This window comes from Neomonachus schauinslandi, chromosome 4 (genome assembly GCF_002201575.2).
Source record: "Neomonachus schauinslandi chromosome 4, ASM220157v2, whole genome shotgun sequence".
Classification (NCBI taxonomy): domain Eukaryota; kingdom Metazoa; phylum Chordata; class Mammalia; order Carnivora; family Phocidae; genus Neomonachus; species Neomonachus schauinslandi.
In genome coordinates, this window is record NC_058406.1 from 146,715,792 (window position 1) to 146,736,997 (window position 21,206).

General features: G+C 39.3%; 2 protein-coding genes across 3 annotated transcripts in view; both read right to left on the reverse strand.

Moving 5' to 3' along the window:
• RAD54B (RAD54 homolog B) overlaps positions 1–7,845 on the reverse strand; it is an 86,307-nt gene extending 78,462 nt beyond the window's left edge. The window contains exons 1-2 of the mRNA XM_021688249.1: positions 7,756–7,845; positions 6,788–6,938 (exon numbers count right to left, since the gene is read on the reverse strand). Of these exons, the coding sequence (XP_021543924.1) occupies positions 6,788–6,922 (135 nt within the window). The 5' untranslated portion in view covers positions 6,923–6,938; positions 7,756–7,845. The remainder of the gene's footprint in view (positions 1–6,787; positions 6,939–7,755) is intronic.
• Positions 7,846–20,344: 12,499 nt separating this feature from the next.
• The window catches only part of VIRMA (vir like m6A methyltransferase associated), a 63,283-nt gene continuing 62,421 nt past the window's right edge, over positions 20,345–21,206 (reverse strand). For both annotated transcript variants that reach the window (XM_021688239.1, XM_021688238.1), the window contains one exon: positions 20,345–20,688. In XM_021688239.1, coding sequence (XP_021543914.1) covers positions 20,534–20,688 — 155 coding nt within the window. In that variant the 3' untranslated portion in view covers positions 20,345–20,533. The remainder of the gene's footprint in view (positions 20,689–21,206) is intronic.

The window sequence follows — 21,206 nt, forward strand, 5'->3', positions numbered from 1 at the left end:
GTAGGGATTAATAAAAAATAAAAATTAAATTCAATTAAAATTAAATTTTTTTTAAAATCTTAAAAAAAAAAAACTCTTACAACTCTATAACAAAAATCAAATAATACAATTTTACAAAGGTCAAAGGATCTGGGGGCACCTGGGTGGTTCAGTCAGTTAAACATCCAACTCTTGATTTCGGCTCAGGTCATGATCTCAGGGTCCTGGGATCGAGCCCGACGTTGGGCTCTGTGCTCAGCATGGAGTCTGCTGGAAAGTCTCTCTCTCTCTCTCTCTCCCCCTCTGCCCCTCCTCCCTCTCTAAAATAAACAAAATCTTTTAAAAAACACACATAAAGGTGAGATGATCTGAATAGTCCAAAGAAGATATACAAATGGCCAATAAGCACATGGAAAGATGCTCAACAATATTATCCATCAGTGACATACAAATCAAAACCACAAATAAGATACTACTTCAACCACCAGTATGGCTACAATCAAAAACATAATAATAAATGTTGACAAGGATGTGGAGAAATTGAAACCCTCATACATTGATGGTGGGAACAAAAATACTGCAGCCACCTTGGAAGAGTCTGGCAGTTCATTAATGAAAGGTTAAACACAGAGTTATCATATGATCCAGCAATTCCATATCTAGGAATATACCCAAGAAAAATGAAAACACATGTCTACACAAAAACTTGTACACAAATGTTCACAAGCATTATTAATAACTCATAATTTGAAAAGTGGAAACAATCCAAATGCCTGTCAACTGATGGATTAATAATATGTGGTATATTAATATATTATACAGTAGGGTAGGCAGAATAATGCTTCCCAAAGATGTCTATACTAATCCCCAGAATCTGTGAATATGTTACAAGGCAAAAGAATTTTGTAGATGTGATTAAGATGTGCTTAAAGTAATCTCTCCTGAAATGGAGAGATTGTCCTGGCTTACCCAAGTCAACCCAATCTAATCAAATCATTCCCAGTTTGAGAGAACCAGAAACATAGTAACATGGCAACTGAAACTGTCATGGCTGGCTTTGAAAATCAAAGAAGGGCAAAAAAAAATGCAAGTGGCCTATCGAACCTAGAAAAGGAAAAGGAAACAGATTCTCCCCTAAAACCTCCAGAAATAAATGCAGCCCTGCCAACACCTTTTGCAAATATCTTCTCCCATTCCATAGGCTGCCTTTTAGTTTATTTCCTTTGCTGTGCAGAAGCTTTTCATTTTGACAAAGTCCCAATAGCTCATTTTTGCTTTTATTTCCCTTGCTTCTGGACATGTGTCTAGTAAGAAGTTGCTATGGCAGAAGTCAAAGAGGTTGCTACCCATGTTCTCCTCTAGAATTTTGATGAATTCCTGTCTCACATTTAGGTCTTTCATCCATCTTGAATTTATGTTTGTGTATGATGTAAGAAAATGGTCCAGTTTTCCCAATACCATTTGTGAAAGTCTTTTTTCCAATGGATATTCTTTCCTGCTTTGTTGAAGATTAGTTGACCATAGAGTTGTGGGTCCATTTCTGGGTTCTCTATTCTGTTCCACTGATCTATGAGTCTGTTTTTGTGCCAATACCATACTGTCTTGATGATTACAGCTTTGTAATACAGTTTGAGGTCCAGAATTGTGATGCCTACAACTTTGGTTTTCTTTTTCAACATTACTTTGGCTATTCAGGGTCTTTTCTAGCTCCATACAAATTTTAGAACTGTTTGTTCTAACTGTGAAAAATGATGGTGCTATTTTGATAGGAATTGCGCTGAATGTGTAGGGAGAATAGACATTATTTTAACAATACTTGTTCCTCCGGGGCGCCTGGGTGGCTCAGTCGTTAAGCATCTGCCTTCAGCTCAGGTCATGATCCCAGGGTCCTGGGATTGAGCCCCCGCATCAGGCTCCCTGCTCGGCGGGGAGCCTGCTTCTCCCTCTCCCACTCTCCCTGCTTGTGTTCCTTCTCTCACTGTGTCTCTCTCTGTCAAATAAATAAATAAAAATCTTTAAAAAAAAAAAAAATATATTTGTTCCTCCAGTCCGTAAGTATGGAATATTTTTGCATTTCTTTGTGTCTTCAATTTCTTTCAAAAGTGTGCTATAGTTTTCAGAGATCTTTTACCTCTTTGATTAGGTTTATTCCTAGGTATCTTATGGTTTTTGGTGCAATTGTAAATGGGATCGATTCCTTGATTTCTCTTTCTGCTACTTCATTATTGGTGTATAGAAATGCAACAGATTTCTGTACATTTATTTTATATTCTGCAACTTTGCTGAATTCGTGTATCAGTTCTAGCAATTTTTCATGAAGTCTCTCAGGTTTTCTATGGCAACACCTTGATCTTAGCCCAGTGAAACCTGTTTTGGACTTCTGACCTACAGAATTGTAATAGATTTGTGTTCTTTTAAGCCACTAAACTTGCGATAACTTGTTATAGCAGCAATAGAAAACTAATAAATTTGGCAATAAAAAGAAATTAATTATTGATACATGGGTGAGCCTTGAATACATTATGCTAACTGGAAAAAGCCAGTCACAAAAAGCTACAAGTATGATGAATGTATGATTCTATTTATATGAAATGTCGCTAATAGGCAAATCTACAGAGACAGAAAAAAAGATTAGTGGTTGCAAAGCGCTGAGAGATCTGGAGAAAAATGGAGAACAACTGGTTAATATATACGAGGTTTCTTTCTGGAGTGATGAAAATGTTCTAAAATGGATCTTGGTGATCACTGCAAAACTGTGAATATAGTATATGATTTGTATGGTATGTGAATTTTATCTAATTAAAGCTGCTTTTAAAAAAAGAAACCTTGGGACGCCCGGGTGGTTCAGTCAGTAAAGTACCTGCCTTCGGCTCAGGTCATGATCCCAGGGTCCTGGGATAGAGCCCTGGATCGAGCTATTTGCTCAGTGGGGAGCCTGCTTCTCCCTCTGCCTGCGGCTCCCCGGGCTTGTGTGCATGCACACTCTCGCTCTCTGACAATTAAATAAATAAAATCTTTAAAAAAAAATAAGGGGCACCTGGGAGGCTCAGTCGTTATGAGTCTGCCTTCGGCTCAGGTCATGATCCCACGGTCCTGGGATCGAGCTCCACATCAGGCTCCCTGCTCTGAGGGAAGCCTGCTTCTCCCTCTCCCACTCCCCCTGCTTGTGTTCCCTCTCTCACTATGTCTCTCTCTGTCAAATAAGTAAATAAAAAATCTTTTGGGGGAAAAAAAAACAGAAACCTGTGTTTTCTTCTTACATTGTGGCCAGAATTCTAAAGAAATGTAGGATAAAACAAACACATGCAGACCAAAAAAAGCAGAGTTAAAAACTAGTAGACCTTTTTGGGGCGCCTGAGTGGCTCAGATGGTTAAGCATCTGCCTTCGGCTCAGGTCATGACCCCAGGGTCCTGGGATCGAGCCCCACATCGGGCTCCTGGCTCAGCAGGGAGCCTGCTTCTCCTTCTCCCTCTGCCTCTCTCCCTGCTCATGCTCTCTCTCTCTCTGTATCTGTCTCAAATGAATAAATAAAATCTTTAAAAATAAATGAATAAATAAAAACTAGTAGACCTTTTTAACAACAAAAAGACAATCAATAAAACAATCCATTAAAGGGGTGCCTGGGTGGCTCAGTCGTTAAGTGTCTGCCTTTGGCTCAGGTCATGGTCCCAGGGTCCTGGGATCGAGCCCCACATCGGGCTCCCTGCTCAGCGCGAAGTCTGCTTCTCCCTCTCCTACTCCCCCTGCTTGTGTTCCCTCTCTCACTGTCTGTCCCTGTCAAATAAATAAATAAAATATTTTAATAAATAAATAAATAATAAAACAATCCATTAAAAACCAGGCAAAGAACTTGGATATTTCTCCAAAGATACAAATAGCCAATAAGCACATGAAAGGATGCTCATCACTATTCATAAAAGAAATGGAAATCAAAACCACAGTGAAAAACCAATCACACCTACTAGGATATCTACAATCAAAACAAAACAAAATAGAAAATAATAAGTGTTGCTGAGGACGTGGAAAAACTGGAACCCTCACACATTGCTGGTGGAAATGTAAAACAGTGCAGCAGCAGTTGTCGAAAACATTTTGGTAGTTCTTCAAAAAGTTAAACGTAGAATTACCATATGACCCAGCAATTCCAGTCCTAGAAAAATGAACACAGGAACTCAAATAGAAACTTGCATGCCTGTGTTCATAGCAGCATTATTCACAACAGCCAGAAAGTGAAAACAACCCAAGTATCCATCAAAAAAGTGAATGGATAAACAAACTGTGGTGTATACATACAAATGCATGTTATTCAACCATACAAAGTCATGAAGTTCTGACACATGCTACAACACAGATGACCCTTGAAAATATTATGCTAAGTGAAATAAGCCAGAAACAAAAGGGCAAATATTGTCTGATTCCACTTATACGAGGTAACTAGAAGTCAAATTTATGAAGATAGAAAGTACAGTAGTAGCTACAAGGGAGTGGGTGAAGGAGGGAATAGAGAATTACTGCTTAATGGTGGTTATAGAGTTTGAAGTAATGAAAAAGTTTCCAACTGAAAACAGTGGTGATCGCTGCACAATAGCGTGAGTATAATTAAAGTCACTTATTTTGCAAACTTAAAAATGGTAAATAGCAAATTTTATGTTATATATTTTTTACCACAATAAAAAAAGGAAAAAAATCGTGACAGATGGTGACTACACTTAATATCATAAGCATGACATACCGTATGTAATTGTCAGATCACTGTGTGTTGTATACCAGAAATTAATATAATATTGTATGTCAACTACAACAACCAAAAAGGAGAGGGAAAAAGAATTTGTAGGGCGCCTGGGTGGCTCGGTCGTTAAGCGTCTGCCTTCGGCTCAGGTCATGATCCCGGGGTCCTGGGATCGAGGCCCACATCGGGCTCCCTGCTCGGAGGGAAGCCTGCTTCTCCCTCTCCCGCTCCCCCTGCTTGTGTTCCTGTTCTCGCTGTCTCTCTCTGTCATATAAATAAATAAAATCTTGGGCGCCTGGGTGGCTCAGTTGGTTAAGCGACTGCCTTTGGCTCAGGTCATGATCCTGGAGTCCCGGGATCGAGTCCCGCGTCGGGCTCCCTGCTCGGCAGGGAGTCTGCTTCTCCCTCTGACCCTCCTCCCTCTCATGCTGTCTCCCATTCTCTCTCTCTCTCAAATAAATAAATAAAAAATCTTTAAGTAAATAAATAAATAAAATCTTTTAAAAAAAAATTAAAAAAAAGAATTTGTAGACTTTAATCCCCATACCATGAATGGATCAGAAAACTGTAGAGCAGCAGGAAATGTGGACTGCCCATTTTATACACCTTTATATACTATCTATATAAATAAGACCTTTGGTCTTAGACATAAGACCAAAAACAATCCTTTCTCTTAGTAGTAAAAAATCAAGACTGCTTTAGGGGCACCTGGCTAACTCCGTCGGTAGAGCATGCGACTCTTCATCTCGAGAGTTCATGAATTCAAGCCTCACAATGGACATAGAGTTTACTCAAAAAAAAAAAAAAAATGGAGGTGAGGTACTGCTTTAAGCATTTACTTTTTATAGATAAAAATGTAAGGAAATGGGGGCAACCTGGCTGGCTCAGTCAGTGGAGCATGAGACTCTTGATCTTGGGGTTGTGAGTTCGAGCCCCACACTGGGTGTAGAGATTATTTAAAAAATAAAATAAAATCTTAAAAAAAAAAAAAGAATGTCCAGAATTGTTATACAGATTATTACTTACGTGTTTACTCCTTAAATCACCTTATCTAAAGTTTCTTTTTTTAAGATTTCATTTTCTTAAATGTTTTATTTAAATTCAATTTAGTTAACATATACTGTATTATTACTTTCAAGGGTAGAATTTAGTGATTCATCAGATGCATATAACACCCAGTGCTCATTACATCAAGTACCCTCCTTAATGCCCAGCACCCAATTACCTCATCCCTCCACCCATCTCCCCTCCAGCAACCCTCAGTTTGTTCCCTATAGTTAAGAGTCTCTTATGGTTTGCCTCCCTCTCTGTTTTTATCTTATTTTTCCTTCCCTTTCCCTATGTTCATCTGTTTTGTTTCTTAAATTCCACATGTGAGTGAAATCATGATATTTTGTCTTTCTCTAGCTGACTTATTTTGCTTACCATAATACCCTCTAGTTCCATCCACAAGATTTTTTTTAAGTAATCTCTACACCCACGGTGGGGCTTGAACTCATAACCCTAGATCAAGAGTCGCATGCTCGGGGCGCCTGGGTGGCTCAGTTGGTTAAGCGACTGCCTTCGGCTCAGGTCATGATCCTGGAGTCCCGGGATCGAGTCCCGCTCGGGCTCCCTGCTCGGCGGGGAGCCTGCTTCTCTCTCTGACCCTCCCCCCTCTCATGTACTCTCTCTCATTCTCGCTCTCTCAAATAAATAAATAAAATCTTTAAAAAAAAAAAAAAGAGTCGCATGCTCTTCCAACTGAGGAAGCCAGGCGCCCCTTATCTAAGTTTTCATTTATGTGGTAACTTTAAAAAGAATACTGATTAGAATAATTTATTTTTACAAGAATATCCACCCTCTCCCTCACAGAGGTATTTTTTACTGTTAACAGAAGTTTATCCTATAGAGCCAACTGCAAGTCATTCCTTGAAAAAGAAAAAAAAATTATGTAATCATTACTCTAAAGTTTTTGGAAGACTTTATCAAAGATACTAAAAATTCCTTCAGGCAGTAAGTGTTGTTAACTTTTTAAATGAAATGTTTAAAAAAAAAATGCATCCTTCTCTATATTATGCTTTTTTTTTTTTTTTTACCTCAAATAATTTTACGTCTGGACTCATCTTTGTATTCTCTTCATTTGGACTTGGATTACTTCTCCCTGGTGGTATAAATTTTAGTTTTTTGAAGGGATTCCCCTGCAACTGACTTGGTGCTGCAGATCGTCTCATATTCAGCAATGCTGACCTAAAAAATACCCAAAACAGAAATCATCCATGAATCTGATAGAATTAACTCCAAACATGAAAATAGATCATCACTACAACCATATCTTTAAAAATGTAACAGAATAAACGTGTAAAAAACCTTGGAAAACAAGTTTCACAGCTAGGGATATTTTATTTTCATCACAAAGGGTTACTGAAAAGAATCGAAGACTTAAATTGAATGGTGTAAACTTGAGCATATGGATTTTGATAATACTATAGATTAGATAATGATAAAGCAGTCTTTGAAGGGTGCAACCATTAAACCTCTAGGAGCAAGAACAATCAAGAACAGCAAGAGACCTGGTTTTCGGCTTCCTACTACCGTTAAGGAGCAGTTACACTTCGTGACTTGAGTCGCTCCTTTGACTTTGTGGCCCCGTTAAAAGTGTCCACAGACATCGTCTATTAATTAACCGGCAAATACCGTGCAGGCTAACGTAGATTAGTCCTGGTGGAAATAAACCCAAGCACCGCAGAAGGAAAGCCGGCGGACCGCTGAGAGATCACCGCCCACAGTCGCCTCTCCCTGGGACCTTCCCACCACAAACGCACCGCTACCGCCAGCCTCCGCACCAGCCCACCCCGTGGCCAACAGCGAGGCCGTCCCTCACACTTCAGCACCCGCCACCCCCCGCCCCCGCCGCCTTCCCCCGGCCGCTCCACCGCCTTCCTTCCCTGCTCCACCTCCTTCCTTCCCTCCCCCCGGAGGCCGGCTTCGGCGCCTCTCCCCACTTTGTCCCGCACGACCCCACAGGCTGCCTCAGCCCCACAAGACTTCCCCTCCAAGAACGTACCGTTAAAGATCCGACAGAAGTCGGGCGTCATCCGAGAAAGAATTCGGGTAGACAGAAACCTCTTCAACGGAGGTTAAGGCTCCCGCCTCGGCGCAGCCTATAGCGGACAAGCTAGCGGAGCGTGCGCACTACCTTTCTGAGGCTGCGCCTCCTTCAGCCTGACTCTGATTGGATGAACTTAACTGCGCATGTCTCTTTGCGTTTCCCTTTAAGCACTTGTAGTTTCAGATTTATGGTTCAATTAAAAAATATTTACTTGGAAAAATATTTGTTTTTTATTGATTGATTGCCTACTGTCACATGCTGTAGGTGCTGATACAGACCTCATTTTAGAACAGACGACGCATACTTCTTAAATCTAAGAACATCTACATGGATGTGTTTAGGCAGTTAGATGGTCTGCATAATACTATGTGCTTGGAAAAATAGTATGCAAATATTCTTTACCATAAAGTTCTTAAATTATGCAGCATTTTAGGAATGAAGTGACTTTAGCAACGTTGTTAAAATAGTATAGGCCTTTAAAGTACCTGGCACACTTTTTTTTTTTTTTTGAGAGATTTTATTTATTTATTTGTCAGAGAGAGAGCGAGAGCAGGAACACAAGCAGGGGGAGTGGGAGAGGGAGAAGCAGGCCTCCCGCTGAGCAGGGAGCCCGATGCGGGGCTCGATCCCAGGACCCTGGGATCATGACCTCAGCCGAAGGCAGACGCTTAATGACTGAGCCACCCAGGCGCCCAGTACCTGGCACACTTTAAAAATAAATAAATAAAGTACTCGGCACAAATAGGCAAACTAACGTTTTAGAAGTGGTCTGACACCTTTTAATGCAGTGACAAGGCAGAGAAATATATAGGTCATAGGCTTTTTAATGTAAAATAATCTCCAGGGGCACCTTGGTGACTCAGTTGCTTAAGCCTCTTTGACTCTTGGCTTCAGCTAAGATCATGATCTCAGAGACCTAGCATCCAGCCCCCTGTGGGCTCCCTGCTCAGTGGGGAGTCTCCTTCTTCCTCTCTCTGTCCCTCTGCCCCTTCCTCCCCACTCATGTTCGCTCTCTCTCACTCTCAAATAAGTAAATAAAATCTATATTTTAAAAAAAAGTATCTCCAAACCAGGTCACTGCCTGTATTACCTATAAAAATATTCCAGTTTAAACAAAACACTTAGAAATGCATGAATAGGGACACCTGGGTTATTCAGTCCGTGAGCACTGGACTCTTGATCTCAGCTCAGGTCTTGATCTCAGGGTCATGGGTTCAAGCCCCACCTTGGGCATGTTGGGTGTGGAGCCCACTTGAAAAAAAAAAAGTGTGAATAGAATAATTTTCATAATTTAGCTTGATTTTCAAAAGCCATTAATTCTAGGGGCGCCTGGGTGGTTCAATTGGTTAAGCATCCCACTAATGATTTTGGCTCAGGTCATGATCTCAGGGTCATGAAATCAAACCCCACAATTGAGGCTCAGCATGGAGCCTGTTTAAGACTCTCTCCTCCCTCTGCCCCTCCTCACTTACATTCTCTCAAAAAAAAAAAAAGGCCATTTACTCTAAAATATATGTGAAGAATTAGGGAATATTAAATTTTACCGAACTGTGGTAGACTGGGTATCATTTTTTTTTAATTTTATTTTATTTTTAAGTAAACTCTATACCCAATGTGGGGCTTTAACTCAGACCCTGAGATCAAGAATCACATGCTCTACCAACTGAGCCAGCCAAGTGCCCCTGTATCATTTTTTTATATACTATATTGTTACAAATTTTTGGTCTTTATTTTAGCAAAATTAGTGTTTTAAATAAAGATGTTATGCATTATATAACAGCAAACATTAGGATTAATTTTCTACAATAAAGATAAGGACAGGGGGTGCCTGGGTGGCTCAGTCAGTTAAGCGTCTGCCTTTGGCTCAAGTCATGATCCCAGGGTCCTCAATGGAGCCCCGCATCAGGCTCCCTGCTCCATGGGGAGCCTGCTTCTCCCTCTCCCTCTGCTGCTTCCTCTGCTTGTGCTCTCTCTCTGTCAAATAAATAAATAAAATCTTAAAAAAAAAGATAAGGACAAACAGCAAAATTATAACTGATGAGTATAATCCAAAAGAAGTATAGTACTATTTAGAACACAGCAAATAAAATACTTTTCTTTGAAACAGTAAATTTCAAAAGGTTTATTTATATTTTATAGGAATTATTTATGGGAGGAGAAATCAATCTCACTTTTTATTCTTTCTAACAAAAATTATCATCATGAACTACTCATTTTACTTCACTTAATTATTTTATGGTACTAGATAAAGATGGGCTAGGAAATAAAGGCTAGAAAGTTTTCTGTCATTTTAGAAAGAATATAACTATTTCCCAATACTAACATATCTTATTACATAAATGATTTGTAATTTTCTGCATTTCAATCATAAAGTCTATCACTTGCATCCAATGATAAAGAAGATAAATGAGTAAACTATATAGTGTTAGAGAATGAAAAGTGGTAAGAAGAAGAGTAAAGCAGAGATGGAAGTACTGAAATTCTATATAGGGTAGCCAGGGAAGGCATCTTTGAACAAAGGTCCTGAAGCAATAAAGCACTGAGGGCCAGTAGGAACAGTCAGAGAGTGGTAGCTGAAGCAAAGTGAGCTCAGAGAGTAGTAGATGAAGTCAAAGAAATAAAAAGGAGGGTGAAAAACCTGTGGGTGATTGTAAGAACTCCAGCTTTTATTCTGAGGCCACTGAAGAGTTTTGAGCTGAGTTAGGAAGCTATTATCATAATTCAGACAAGAGACAATGGTGGCTCGGCATCAGAGGTGGAACAGTTAGAGTCTAGATAGGTTTAGATGATAGAAGTCAGATCAGAGGTAGAGCATGAAAGAAACAAAGTAGGGAAGAATGACTCTAAGACTTTTTGGTCTGAGAAATTGGAAGCATGGAGTTGCTGTTTACTGAAAATTTTAAAAAGAGGATAACAAAGGAGTAATGACTGTGGTGGAGAAGGGTATATCAACAGCTCAGTTTGAGTATGTTAAACTTGTGGAGATTACTAGACATCTGGCAGAGATGTCAAGATGCAAATCTGGAGGCGCCTGGGTGGCTCAGTCAGTTAAGCGTCTGCCTTCGGCTCAGGTCATAATCCCAGGGTCCTGGGATCGAGCCCCCATCAGGCTCCCTACTCAGTGGGAGGCCTGCTTCTCCCTCTCCCACTCCCCCTGCTTGTGTGTTCCCTCTCTCGCTTGGGTGTCTCTCTGTCAAATAAATAAATAAAATCTTTAAAAAAGAAAGATGCAAATCTGGGTGTCACAGGACAGCTCTGGGTTGGAAAGTTAGAGGAATCAATATGTAGAAATGCTATTTAAAGTTATACAATGAATGAAGACGAGAGTGTAGTTAAAAAAAAAATCTTCATCCAGGATACAGATATCTTTGGAAACAAATATTTTGATCAATTTTACTTCATTTCTTTCCCTTCTTTAATCATTGAGTAAGTACTAAAATGTTATCCCCACTAAATACTTTTTGTAAGGACATTATACTGAGTCCCCAGGTTCAGTTAACATTAAACCTATCAGAGGTAAAAGCTTCTGTAACTCTTGAGCACTGAGTAATGTATAGAATGTTGAATCATTATATTGTACCCTTAAACTAATATAACACTGTATGTTAATTATGCTTCAATAAAAAATTGTTTTAAGCTTCTGTAACTCTTAATTTTGAATAAATTTTGAATTAACATTATTGGTTATTGGTAGTACTGGTTAATTGATTAGTCAACACCAACATAAGAGCTGAACGTTTCTCCTGGGGGAAGAGTGAAGAGGAGAAAGAGAATTTGGAAACCTCTTTTTACTGTAATTACCCTTCTTTTTTTAGTTGTGTTTATTTCATTTATTTCATTTGTGTAGCCACTACATTTCATCAATTCTGGACTGCTACTTTTTACTTTAACTCTACAATGAATATCTGTAATAACATTTCTCTTCTGACTCATACTCTCCTCCACATCACAGACATTCTGACTTCTGTATTTCAGAATAGATGAGAGAACAGAGGCCCACCAATGATTTAATTTGTTTGTGTCACACAGCACAAGTTAATAAATGGGAAAGGCAGGCTCTTCCCCTAAGTGGCCTGAAGTGATCTCTGAAAATGGTTCGCTATTCACTTGACCCAGAAAACCCTACAAAATCATGCAAACCAAGAGGTTCAAATCTTCGTGTTCACTTTAAGAACACGTGTGAAACTGACCAGGCGATCAAGGATTTGCATATCCAAAAAGTCATCAAAGTAATCTGAAAGATTGGCTCTGAAGAAGCAATGTGTGCCATTTCTGTCGCTCTAATAGGTGGAGTTGGTAGGTGTGCCCAGGCCAAACAGTGGGGCCAGACCCCGGATCAGTGACCTAAAAACAGTGCTGAATTTTTACTGCGGATGGTTAAAAATGCAGAGTAAAGCTGAACTTAAGGGTTTAGATGTAGATTCTCCAGTCACTGAGCACATCCAGGTGAACAAAGCTCCCAAGATGTGGCATAGAACTTACAGGACTTACGGTCAGATTAACCCATACATGAGCTCTCCCTGCCACATTGAAATGATCCTTACTGAAAAAGAGCAGATTGTTCCTAAACCAGAAGAGGAGGTTGCACAAAAGAAAAAGACATCCCAAAAGAAACTGAAACAAAAACTTATGGCCCGAGAGAAAATTCTGCATAAAATAAATGCAAATAAAAGTAAAAACAGGAAAAAAAAATGAATGGGAAAGCCAGTATTAGTGCCTAGCTTTTATAATTTCTGATTTTCCTGCCTTTTCATCGAAATGAGTTTTGGAGATAAAGTTATTGAACAACTTTTTAAAGTTCCACATGCTTATGGACTAGTTTTGGATCGTATTTGTTCTACCTGACTTTGGCTTACAGATGAACTCTTTTTTTTTTTTTTTAAAGATTTTATTTATTTATTTGACAGAGAGAGACAGCGAGAGAGGGAACACAAGCAGGGGGAGTGGGAGAGGGAGAAGCAAGCCTTCCTGCGGAGCAGGGAGCCTGACGTGGGGCTCAATCCCAGGACCCTGGGACCATGACCTGAGCCGAAGGCAGATGCTTAGCCATCTGAGCCACCCAGGTGCCCACAGATGAACTCTTTCTGATTCCTTATTTTTTTTTTTAAAGATTTTATTTATTTATTTGAGAGAGAGAGAATGAGATACAGAGAGCATGAGAGGGAGGAGAGTCAGAGGGAGAAGCAGACTCCCTGCCGAGCAGGGAGCCCAATGCGGGACTCGATCCCGGGACTCCAGGATCATGACCTGAGCCGAAGGCAGTTGCTTAACCAACTGAGCCACCCAGGCGCACTCTCATTCCTTATTTAAAGGAAACTGACTTCAGAGGACCCTAAGTTGTTCTAGCAGAGTCAGGTGAAATGTTTAGTCAGAGTAAGTAGCTTAACGACTGAGCCACCCAGGCAATTGTACTGTTCCAGGGTTCCCAGAACATTGAAAAGCACCACTCCTAGAGTAGATAACTTAAAGCAGCTTAAGACTTAAGGGGTTTCCATTAGGCCTGCTTTAGTTCAGAGCTTTAACAAAACATTCCCAAAGCGTCTCTTAGCAAACAAAGAGATCTTCATTTGGAAATAATATACAGTTTTTCAACTCAAATCATTTAAGATTCATTAACTTGAAAAAAATAATTAAAAGAATAAAAAGGGGAATCTGGCTGGCTCAGTCCAGAGAGCATGCAACTTTTGATCTCCAAGTACACCTTCCCTCCTCTTCCTCTACTCCCCATCCCTGCATCCTACACTGGCCAGACTACTCCCACTATTTCTTGCATATTTGTATCATCTACCACCTCCTTATATTTAAAAATTTTTACCACATGCCCCTAAGTATCCCAGGCATTATTAGAAACTGGACTATCTTCCCTTAGAATCTATGTTACAAGACCATTATAAAAGTGTCCCCAAACTAAAAATCTCCCTAAAATCCACATCAAAATGCTTTAGTAGAGCTACAAATTGGTATAGCTCCATTCCCATAACTTCCCATTATTTCTCAAGCAGGCACTAATTTCTAGGACTTCAGAAATAACAAGTATGTCATATTTAGTATACTTTTTTTACAGGCAGTAGAGGTTCTCATTTAAAATAATATTGCTCTACACATCAAAAAAGAAAAAAATCAAATACAGACTTTATTTAATCTTTAAAACCTAGTGAGGTAGATAAGGTAGACAGATTTAGGACCAGAGGTTAAAGTTTATTAAAGTTGCACAGCTAATAGATGATAAAGCTGGTTCTCAAATCCAGGCTTTTTGGTGCCAAAGAATTCTAGCATTTAGCATCATGTCCTATCACAGATTTACTTGGTAAATTTTACTATCTCAAATGAAAGTAAGTTTTTATAGTAATCCAGTTCCAATTTCTAAAATAGAGTATCAAACTCTTCAGGATAGGACCCTCTGGCCACATTTTGCCGTGCACTTGCATTTTGTTTGGTTCAGATGTTATTAATTGCCACATTTGAAAATTGTTTACACAATAATCTAGATTTTTGGCTTCTCTTTAAAAGAATCAGAAGCACATTCATTAGCATGGCTACTGTTAAAAATAGAAAATAACAAGAGTTGGTGAGGATGTGGAGAAATTGGAATCCTTGTTGATAGAAATGGAAAATTGTGCGGGTACCATGGAAAACAGTATGGCAGTTCCTAAGAAAATTTAAAAGGGAATTATCATATGATCCAGCAATCTTACTTCTGTGGATATACCCAAACGAATTGAAAGTAGGGTCTTAAGCAGATATTTGTACACCCATGTTCTTAGCAGCATTATAAGTGGAAGCAACTCAAGTATCTACTGATAGAGGAATGAACAATAACAACAACAAAATGTGGTATATACATACAATGGAGTATCATCAGCCTCTAAAAAGAAGAAAACTTTGGCATACTACAAGATGGGTGAAACTTGAGGGTATTATACTAAGTGAAATAAGCCAGTGACAAAAGACAAATACCACTTAGATGATTATCTAGTCAAATTCATAGAGACAGAAAGTAGAATAGTGGTTTCCAGGGGCTGGAGGAAGAGTGGACTGAGGAGTTGTTAAATGGTATATAGTTTCAGGTTTGCAACCTGCAAAAGTCTGGGATATTGGTTATACAACAATGTAAATATACTTAACACTACTGAACTATACACTAAAAACCAGTTAAGATGGTAGATTGTGTTTGACCACAAATAATATTTTTTAATTATAAGATAAAATTTAAAACATTTTTTTTAAAGAAGTCAGAAGATGTGTCAGCATTGGACCTAGTTTCCTTAAACACTGCAGGCAATCTCCAGGGCCACCTGCTTCAACTCTCCCAATTTCCTCCCTGGTACTGAAGGCAAAATGCCAACTGACAACTCTTCTCCGGTTTTCACTGTCTGTTCTTCAGCTGGTTCTTGCATTTCTGTTACTTTCCAGGCCACTGCTAGTAGTTGAGTGCATCCTTTTCTCTAGCTTATGAGTCTACAGGACCCTTATAAAATCTTGCTAATTCCTAATCTGTCCTATGAATTTAAAAATAAATTCACAAATTTTTTCATCTTATCTAGTCTTTATGCAAAAACAATTCCAAAGATGTTATTTATGGTCTAACATATAATTCTAATGTCAAGTCTTTCTTTTTTTAGCTATTTTAAAAATACTTTTAAAACTCCAGTTTGAAATGTACTGATTGGATTATTCAAAAACTCTTGAGTTGTTCTATGTTTATACACTTACCTATTAACTTTAAAAATTTTTGTTTACATGAGTGTTTCTTCCATTAGATTGTGATCCTCTGGAGGGCAGAAAATAGATCTTACTCATCCTTATATTCCCCAGGCTGTCCTAGGGTGTATGGAACACAGTAGATGCTCAGGAGACATACCCTCATTCTTACATTCTCAATCTGCAGGTTTTTGTATTTTTATACAAAGCAAAAAGACTAAACTAATGGAACTTGCTACTGTTTCACATACGGATTACTACCAGAAATACTGTTTTTAAGAAGCACAGCAATATTTCAGAGCATTTCTTTTTTTTTAGTAATCTCTACACTCCGAAACCATGACCCCAAGATCAAGAATCCCCTGCCCCTCGGGTGCCTGGGTGGCTCATGGTTAAGCGTCTGCCTTCGGCTCAGGTCATGATCCCAGCGAGGAGCCTGCTTCTCCCTCTGCCTCTGCCTCTCTCTCTCTTTCATGAATAAATAAAATAAAATTAAATTAAATTAAATTAAAATAAAAAAGAATCACATGCTCTTCTAAGCCAGCCAGGTGCCCCTCTTTTTTCTTTTTAAAAATACTTTAGTTTTGGGGCGCCTGGGTGGCTCAGTCGTTAAGCGTCTGCCTTCGGCTCAGGTCATGATCCCAGGGTCCTGGGATCGAGCCCCGCATTGGGCTCCCTGCTCCGCAGGAAGCCTGCTTCTCCTTCTCCCACTCCCCCTGCTTGTGTTCCCTCTCTCGCTGTGTCTCTCTCTGTCAAATAAATAAATAAAATCTTTAAAAAAAAATAAAAATAAAAAAAAATAAAAATACTTTAGTTTTAAGTAATCTCTACACCCAACATGGGACTCAAACTCACAAACCCGACATTAAAAGCCACGTGCTCTATTGACTGAGCCAGCCAGGCGCCCCTCTGTTTTATTCTTTTTTTTTTTTTCAGATTTTTTTTTTTTTAAAGATTTTATTTATTTATTTGACAGAGAGACAGTGAGAGAGGGAACACAAGCAGGGGGAGTGGGAGAGGGAGAAGCAAGCCTTCCTGCGGAGCAGGGAGCCGGATGTAGGTCTCGATCCCAGGACCATGGGATCATTACCTGAGCTGAAGGCAGATGCTTAACGACTGAACCACCCAGGTGCCCCTGTTTTTCAGATTTCTATTTATTTATTTGAAAGAGAGAGAGCGCGAGTGGGGTGGAGGGGCAGAGAGAGAGGGAGAAGCAAACTCCCTGCTGAGCAGGAAGCCCGATGCAGGCCTTGATCCCAGGGCTCTGGGATCGTGACCTGAGCCAAAGGCAGATGCTTAACCAACTGAGCCACCCAGGCACCCCTCTTATTCTTATTAAAGAAATATGAATCATTCTATCAATGATTTAACTCATTAACTCAATAACTCCTTGTATTATATACTAAATAGAGTAAGTTTTATTCCCAAAGGTATTCTCCATTTTCATTAATTTCTAAGTACCATTCAAAACTTCTCCTGGGGGCGCCTGAGTGGCTCAGCCGGTTAAGCGTCTGCCTTCAGCTCAGGTCATGGTCCCAGGGTCCTGGGATCAAGCCCCGCATCGGGCTCCCTGCTCGGCAGGAAGCCTGCTTCTCCCTCTCCCGCTCCCCCTGCTTGTGTTCCCTCTCTCCTGTCTCTTTCTCTGTCAAATAAATAAATAAAATCTTAAAAAAAAACTTCTCCTGAAATGTCTTATGTAAAACATAGTTTTGTAAATAACACATACACCTATTCCACCAAAGTACATATAAAATTGATTTTCTAATATTTTTGAAGGTATGTGGTCTTCCATACAGATCTAAATATATATGACAGCAACCATCCCTGAGTTATCTGTCTGGCTCACTTCTGAAATAAAAGAAACAGAATGTTAAGCCTTTGAATTTCTACTTCTATATGATAAATTTTGATCTTTAATCTCATTCAACCTAAAAAGTAGCTTCATACCTCTCCAAGATATAAAAAAGAGGTTAAGAATTAGGAGCTAGTCATCCTGGTTTTAAGATAGTTTTTTTTTTTTTAAAGATTTTTATTTATTTATTCATGAGAGACAGAGGCAGAGGGAGAAGCAGGATCCCAAGGAGCAGAGAGCCCGATGTGGGACTCGATCCCAGGACCCTGGGATCATGACCTGAGCCGAAGGCAGACGCTTAACGATCTGAGCCACCCAGGCGCCCTAGTCATCCTGGTTTTAAATCCTGTTTCTATCATTTTCGAGTCAAGCTCCTCAGCTTTCTCCATCTATAAAATTATGGTATACCCCCTTTGCTAGATTGTTATAAAAAATGAGTGATATATGCATGAAAGAAATAGTTAACATGTTATATCTAAGACTCTTAATTACTGGGGCGCCTGTGTGGCTCAGTTGAGCATCTGTCCTCAGTTGGGTCATGATCTCAGATTCCTGGGATTTGAGCCCCTGGGATCAACCCCACATAGGGCTCCCTGCTGAAGGGAATTTGCTTCTCTCTCCCCCTCTGTTCCCCTCCCCCCCCACCCAGCTTGTGCTCTTGCTCTCTCACAAATAAAATCTTAAAAAAAAAAGGGGGGGGGGACGGTGCCTGGGTGGCTCAGTCGTTAAGCATGTGCCTTCAGCTCAGGTCATGTTCCCAGCGTCCTGAGATCGAGCCCCACATCGGGATCCCTGCTCAGCGGGAAGCCTGCTTCTCCCTCTCCCACTCCCCCTGCTTGTGTTCCCTCTCTCGCTGTGTCTCTTTCTTTCAAATAAATAAATAAATAAAATCTTAAAAAAAAAAAAAAGACTCTTAATTACTCAGAACACTAAATTTGCCCAGTATTAATTTGTATTTGTTAATAATTTATTACTTTGGCTGGCCTGAATTATTGGGCATTAACCTAAGACAAACAGCAGAAACAGCTGAGATTATATTCAATTTAAAGCTAAAAAACAAACCAAGTAATTATGTATCTATACATATATCCATGTTATTATTTAAGAAATTCAGTTACTTTATTTAAGAAATGCAGTTACTTTAAAAAACAACTATTTTTTCATGTACTTATGTCAGACATTAGGAACAAACTTCGAATTCTAATGTGGAAAATACATCTTCAGGGGCGTCTGAGTGGCTCAGTTGTTAAGCGTCTGCCTTCGGCTCAGGTCATGATCCCAGGGTCCTGGGATCGAGCCCTGCATCGGGCTCCCTGCTCTGTGGGAAGCCTGCTTCTCCCTCTCCCACTCCCTCTGCTTGTGTTCCCTCTTTTGCTGTGTCTCTCTCTGTCAAATAAATAAATAAAATCTTAAAAAAAAAGAAAAGAAAAGAAAATACATTTCAGAGAATGAACTCATTAGGTTTCAGGATTGAAAGAGTTTTAGGGGCGCCTGGGTGGCTCAGTTGGTTAAGCAACTGCCTTCGGCTCAGGTCATGATCCTGGAGTCCCGGGATCGAGTCCCGCATCGGGCTCCCTGCTCGGCAGGGAGTCTGCTTCTCTCTCTGACCCTCCCCCCTCTCATGTGCTCTCTCTCTCATTCTCTGTCAAATAATAAATAAAATCTTTAAAAAAAAAAAAAAAGAAAGAAAGAGTTTTAGGTTATCTTGGATTTTTTCAGGCCATTGGTTATGAAAAGATTTCCATTACCTTTTGCTTGAATCAGAACCTTTAGAGCTGAGATTTTTTTTTTTTTTTCTGAGCTTTTCTTTAAAGTATTTTCCAAACATACTTTGTACTCTCACAAATAGTTTGGCAAACAGTGATAAAGGGATGGCATGAGATTCACACACTCCTTTGTTGTTTAAGAACTCTATTTTTTGCCACTTATATAGGCTAAGTGTGTTAAGATACCTCTTGGGGAAAATATGGCTATTTCCTCAAAGTTAAAACCTTCATTTCTGTACATAAAGTCCAGATTTTATTAGATGTTTCTGATTCTCAAAAGACCACTATTAGGCTATGTCTCATTTAGGCTTAATAAAATTGCATAATGAAATAGCATAAGTAGGTATAAAAGTGAAACACAAAGTATGTACATATTTTTCTTTTTTTTCCCCCATACATACTTCTTCCAAATGTAAAGAAGAGTGTCATATTTCTTTTGGTACAGCCAAAAAGATTTCCAAAACTGTACCACCAGGGCACCCTAGTAAATTAACACAAATACCACATGGTATTTTAAGTTTTTAAGAGAAACATAACTGTTAGACACAACACAAACTACTGGTTCAAGGTACTTTACATCTTCAGTATTAGATAACAGTATATTTTTCTATGACAGTGTTATCTTTGCAAAACCAGGTTTTCAATAGTTGTGATAAAAAATACTGTGCGAAAAGCATAGTGGAAGAGAAAATGATACTGATGGTGTCCAAGCTGATTCCAAGGTTTGAGAAGTTGGCAGTGTTCACAGTTACTCATGGTTATGATAGAAATTCTTACTAAGGGGGCACCTGGGTGGCTCAGTCGTTAAGCGTCTGCCTTCAGCTCAGGTCATGATTCCAGGGTCCTGGGATCGAGCCCCGCATCAGGCTCTCTGCTCCGCAGGAAGCCTGCTTCTCCCTCTCCCACTCCCCCCGCTTGTGTTCCCTCTCTCGCTGTGTCTCTCTCTGTCAAATAAATAAATAAAATCTTTAAAAAAGAAATTCTTACAAAGTTGTTTGGACCCAACTGTTAATAAATGGAAATATTAGGTATTTCTTTTGGCTTAGATGTGCTATGAAAAAATTACTGCAACACTAAAGGGTACGATGAGCTGAGAAAGTATTGGGGGCATCTGTGGCATAGGCAAAAATACACTAAAACCAAAGTCACTTCATTGTTCATTTTCTACCTAAGAAATTCTGTAAATAGTTATATATGAGAGGGAAAAAATATATACAAACATACATACAAAGTTTGGATTTTTATTGAAATCTTGTGTTAGGTATCAAACAAAATCTGCTTTCTTCAGATAAAAATATTCTCTCAGATGTCTCCAGATAACTGCTAGGTCTAAGTTGGTCCTTTAATGTCTTATTTTATTTTTATCGTCCTCATGAAATGTTCATATACAGTCAGGATGTTCCCAAAAGAATTTTTATCGTGTAAAGGATCGTACATGACGACCTCTACCACTGCCTCCACTAACAAACTTTCCTCTTGAGCCTCCACTGCCACTATTTGCACTTGCCCAGGAAGGTCCAAGACCCCCACGACCTCTGGAAGCACGGTCACGGGGACTTGGGCGGTAGCCTATAAAAGAAAGAATATAGTTTTTAGTCGTAACATCCTTTCCTTTCCCACTACAGAAATAGTAATCTATAAAACTGAACTCAAATTAAGACAGGAGTTACTCTTTGCTCCTTTAAAATCCACGTGCAGGTCCTCTGAATGTGGTGAAGACTGCTAAATTGTCCACTTTAAATAGGTAAATTTTATGATATGTGAGAATTATATCTCAAATAAAGCTGTTATAAAAAAGAAAGTGCATTTGAAACCAAAAGCTACTTCTGATCAGGAGTTCCAGACTCGATATAGTAGTGTTTTAGGAAAAACAGGTTACAAGTCTACACACACAAGACAATATTGTAAACAAAAATAGAATATACTGTATGAAGATATCTCTATTATTGAAATACTTCGGTAAAAAAGGTACCTTAAGGATTAGATTTCATTATTGAAATATAAAAACAGAGCATGGGACGCCTGGATGGCTCAGTCTGTTAAGTGTCCAACTCTTGGTTTCAGCTCAGGTCATGATCTCACGGTTG